The 5,081-nt window shown below is 34.6% G+C and overlaps 1 protein-coding gene across 3 annotated transcripts; it reads left to right on the forward strand.

Annotated features, from left to right (window-relative positions):
• Positions 1-1,075: 1,075 nt before the first annotated feature.
• On the forward strand, positions 1,076-4,788 carry LOC116020441 (protein IQ-DOMAIN 1-like). 3 transcript variants are annotated; one of them, XM_031260921.1, is made up of 6 exons: positions 1,076-1,122; positions 1,215-1,363; positions 1,546-1,644; positions 2,702-2,932; positions 3,915-4,028; positions 4,139-4,788. In XM_031260921.1, exons 2-6 carry the CDS (start codon positions 1,289-1,291, stop codon positions 4,415-4,417), a joined length of 798 nt encoding a protein of 265 aa, XP_031116781.1. In that variant the 5' UTR covers positions 1,076-1,122; positions 1,215-1,288; the 3' UTR covers positions 4,418-4,788. The 3 variants fall into 3 exon arrangements, with proteins under 3 accessions (XP_031116781.1, XP_031116776.1, XP_031116786.1); XM_031260916.1 differs by lacking the exon at positions 1,076-1,122 and having other exon boundaries at positions 1,146-1,363; XM_031260926.1 differs by lacking the exon at positions 1,076-1,122 and having other exon boundaries at positions 1,147-1,363; positions 2,705-2,932.
• The last annotated feature ends 293 nt before the right edge of the window (positions 4,789-5,081 follow it).

Raw genomic sequence — 5,081 nt, forward strand, 5'->3', positions numbered from 1 at the left:
ATATAGAGTTTTATAATTGTGAATACAGAGTTATGGAATTGTGAATATAGAGTTATAAAATTGTGAATATAGAGTTCAAAGATTATGAATATAGAGTTCAAAAATTGTGAATATAGAGTTCTGTAATTTTGTATATTGAAATCTAAAATTGTGAATATTTAATTCTAAAATTGTCGATATAGAGATTTAAAATTCTAAATATAGAGTTCAAAATTTGTGAATATAGATGAATGAATTCTGAAGACTCGACAAGGAAGTAAGGAATTTTTTTTTTGAATTACAGCGTTGTTTTGCTTCAAAACGACACTGTTTTGGACCCGAGTATACCTTGCAAGGTGGACCCGGGTCCACAATATAACAATTGTCATTGTATATTATATGTATTTTATTATGATATCAAATAGTGAAATTTTAGGCTTGATTTAGCCCAAAAAGACCCGTGATTTTCCCTTTAGTGTTTCCCCGTTAAAATCTTTTCCTTTTTTTTTTTTGAGTACTACTGACTCTGTTACAATGTAGTATGTGTTCATAGCTACTTTCTCAACCTAGTGAAAAAACTGACTCTGTTACAATGTAGTATGTGTTCATAGCTACTTTCTCAACCTAGTGAAAAAAAAAAAAAGAGTCAACCGTTGCCTCCACTGAGGCTCGAATATCTTTTCCTTATTCCATTTATTTATGTTATTTAGCTCATCCTATGATTTTATGTTATTATGTTACATCTGACCTCACATTTTGTCCCTACACTAACTTTGTCCCACAAGAATACAATATAATCTTCATTAAAATGCTATAATTTGATATTAGATTTTTGCCAAAATTCAAAATTCTGGGTTGTTGATTGAAACAAACCACCTAAAATTGGAACACAATGTGCCACCACACCCAAAGAGAGACCCTACTATTTGTTCAGCTTTCATAACATAATCGAATTTGGCTTCTTTTATGGTTGGAGTGTCAGTTTTTGTGGGAGATAGTCTACACATTTCAATCAATTCTATTTGCTTAGCTTCATTCTCACCCTCACCTTTTATACTTTTATTTCTTTGCCTTATAATGTTCTTTCTATTCATCCCCCATGCCAGCCCATATATCATTGCAAGATTCCTTGTTTCTTTTCAGGTATATCTCTCTTTCCACATTCTCTCCATGTGTAACAATGCCTATATATATGGACTTTCTCATGTCTTACAACCTTAACTTTTTGGTACTAGCTAGGTGCATATATATGAGGTTAAATTAATTTAGTCCATATATATCCAGCCTCAATCAATCTTGATCAATATATATGGGTTGGCGTGGGTGGTACAGAAAGATCACTGGCCTTAAGACACGAAAGAATGGTCCATCTAATCGGTTGAAGGTAATTTTCTTTTATTATATTATTCTTTATATTTGATCTATTATATATCGGTTAATTTTTATAGATAAACTTTATCACAAGTTAATTAAGTGAAATCATGTTAGATTGTGTAAAAGGTGGGAGTCTTGCAAATGGGATCAATCATCATATATATGATTCTTGTTTTTGCTTTATTTGGGTAGTCAGTAAGCACCGAAGCGAATGGTGGTTCAAGCAAGAACAATGAACTGACTGAAGAAATTGCTGCAACTCAAATTCAAAGAGCCTTCAGGGCATACAAGGTAACGCTTACGTTGTGTTCACTGCCCTGTAACGTTAATGTTTGAATCTTCAGTTTGTACGTGTTTGTTTGGTAAAGGTTATTTTATTAGATTTTTTAGATTACAAATTATATACTCCACATTTAAATTGCATGCTTAATTTATGAGGTAACCCTAACCATGTTATGATGTTGGTTGGATAATTGTTGGGTAATATTTGACTATCCGTAATAGTTAACTCTTTATTTGCCTTCTTAGACTCTTTTATCAAAGAAAATATTTAATTTCTTGATCAGCATCCAAGAAATAAATTAAGTAATCAAATTCAACATTCTTTATTAGCTTTTTTTTGGTCAGGATTTCAATAGTTGATTTATTGTGTGCTTTTATTATTTATTTAACTTTTAGGAGGTACATTTGTTAGTTTAAATGATTAATTTCAAAAACTGAAAAGAAAAATATATTTTGTATTTGTTCTTGAATTCATAATCTTGGTTTTCTCCTCATCCCTCAAATTTTAGAATATTTAGTTAATCAATAAATCGAATATCAGTTAATTATCAAAAAAATATTGTTGACAAAATAATTGGAACTTTTATTTGATAAAAGCCGGACAAGCAAGATTTAAATAAATGTAATTTTTATTGTTGTATATGAAAAAGTTTTGTGATATGAAAATTTTGAAGGCATCAATTAGCATATGTATTGATCATACTTATACAATTATGTTCCTCACAAATGGCCACGTAGAGTATTGTCATAAAACCCTCGAGACATAGCTCAGTGATCAAAAGGTTGAGTGTGGGTGTAATGACCCAGAAAATACTCAGATTCGAATCCTCAACGGGGGAGGATCTTAACCTTGAAGCAAAAAGCAAACACTCTGATTCAGCATCACTGATGTACATCCACAATTTACCTCCTCTCACAATCCTAATGTTGACTGACATGATAAATTTTGCTTATAACTTTGGCCCCAAACGATGATGAATGGCATAATTGGCATTCAACATAGCATTAAATCCCAGTAGATGTATTGACTAGAAGAGGTATACCCTGAGAATGATGTTATTTGCAGCAGGGTAGAAAAGCTATTCGGCGTCTAAGAGGGACAGTGAAACTCCAGGGCGCGATCGAAGCTTATAGTGTAAACGACCAAGTTGCTGCAACTCTGAAGCATATACATTCATGGAGCAGAGTTCAGTCGGAGATCAAAGCCCGTCGCCTTTGCATGGTCACTGAAGGCCGACTCAAGCAGAAGAAGATTCAAAATCAGATCAAGCTTGAGGCTAAGCTTCATGAGCTTGAGGTAGGTGACATAACATAACATAACATGTTTCTTTTCTTTCGATTACTGCTTCTTTTGCAAAATTTGAGTTCTCAGCTGAAAAATGTTTTCAATTTTTAAAATGAAAAACTATGCTAGTAAACATGTTTTTTGTTTTCTATTCTCCGGAAAATTGGAGAAAATTTTATGTTAGTAAACAGTAAACATGTTTTCTATTCTCCAATTCTCCAGTTTTCTAGTAAACGGGACTTAAGGTTTTTGTTTGGTATTGGAGAATAAGGTAAGGGTGAAAATTCATTTCCTGTGACCGAGTATATATGCATGTTAATTAAAACATTTGTATTGATTTCTCAAGTCTGTCTGAATGTGTCAATGAATGATTTATTGTTCAAAAGGTCCTACTACCTACCATAATTACCTTCAGCTTATTGGGGCATTGAATTGTGAAATTAATATGATCTGTGTCATGACAGAAATCCATATGGTCTGGTCTCCATCATTTCTGGGTTATAGCAATGTTAATTAAAATGCACACATTACAAATCAGAAATGAAAATTTAAGACGGGAACCACGACTATTCTTTATTACACATCTTTAGTTAGAGTCTCCTTTTTGAGTGATGAGAGAAATCTGCAGTCACTATCTGGTCTTGTGACCCTAGCTGAGTTAGAGTCTCCTTCTTGCCATCATATCAAGAGGACATTTGGGTTAGAATCTCAGCCTTCTTGGTTTGAGCCGGTCAGCTATGAGCAACCTAGACTGGTTTATCACCTTGTGATCTTTTGCTGGCTAAGGTCACAAGGCAAGGTTTACCTAGTGCACACCCTCAGGTAATGGCTGCGGGTTTCTCTCAATCACCTAAAAAAGAGGACATTTGTAGCTTATATGCTTAAATACTTGATTGAATAAGCTCCAATTTCAATCTAGTTACACTTGATGACTCGATTCACTTAAGTTTTAAGATGTTTTAGTCACATTGATTAGTTCAACTCCCATCAACAGGTGGAATGGAGCAGTGGGTCAGAAACCATGGAGGAAATCCTTCAAAAGATTCAGCAGAGGGAAGAAGCAGCTGTTAAAAGAGAAAGGGCAATGGCTTATGCATTTTCTCACCAGGCTAGTTTGCTCTCTTTATACTATTCACCGATCAAAACAACCCTTCTTTCCCCGCTCATTTCCTTATAATCCCGATACCCAATTTCAATAATCGTTTCGATAATTTGCAGTGGAGGGCAAATTCAGGTCACTATTTTGGGCAAGCATACTATGATCTGGGGAAAGAGAGCTGGGGGTGGAGCTGGAAGGAGAGATGGATAGCAGTTCGCCCATGGGAAATTAGGGTTCAAGCAGACCCAAAAAAGGTAGGCAAAACAGCAAGCTTGGGACCTGTTAAACTTGTTGTTTCAGTCAACAATCCTCCATTGTCAAATGGTAAGATCTCTACTCCAGCAAGAAAACCATCTGACAATAATCCTGAAATTCAAACTCCCCAAGAGCCTGTTTAGACTCGAAAAAAAAAAAAAAAATCTTCCATAATTTTCTATTTATTTGTTATGGTTGTGATGATGGAATTGAATTGGTTTGTTGTGTCTATAGTCTATACCAAGAAAGAAACAAAAAGAGAAGAAAAAGAAGGAAAAAAGTGTTTTTTTTGTGATAATGATGAAAGGGGTGATGGGAACTTCTGCAATATGTTTTTTGGATTCTTGTAAGCCATTTATTTATTTCTGGTTTATGGTGTAACAGCTGCAACTATGGTCCATTTCTACAAGAAAAAAACACTTCCCCTCACATAATTTATTGGTGTGGTCTGTACTTAAATGTTACGAAATGAACATAAATAAAGTAAAGCACCTACTCATGACTCCATTACAAACTAAACTAAGATTCGCTTTCCTGTCCTGTGGTTACCCTATCCCAAACCCAACAAACAAACACCTATTCAACCCCACCACATGCATCATGTATGGTACAAACAACCATTTTTCGAGGTTTTTTAAGCGGGTGTGGTATATTCGTCATGGCCCAGGGTCTGCTAAACCTAACTCTTTCCCCGAAGACAAACCAGAATGTTAAGCCTAAAAACGTAAGCATTTTAGCAAACAGTAGTCTATGCATATGCACAAGGTTATCCCATCCCCAATGATGTGTTCATATCAACCATAAAGT

The sequence above is a fragment of the Ipomoea triloba genome, chromosome 1 (genome assembly GCF_003576645.1).
Source record: "Ipomoea triloba cultivar NCNSP0323 chromosome 1, ASM357664v1".
Classification (NCBI taxonomy): Eukaryota; Viridiplantae; Streptophyta; class Magnoliopsida; order Solanales; family Convolvulaceae; genus Ipomoea; species Ipomoea triloba.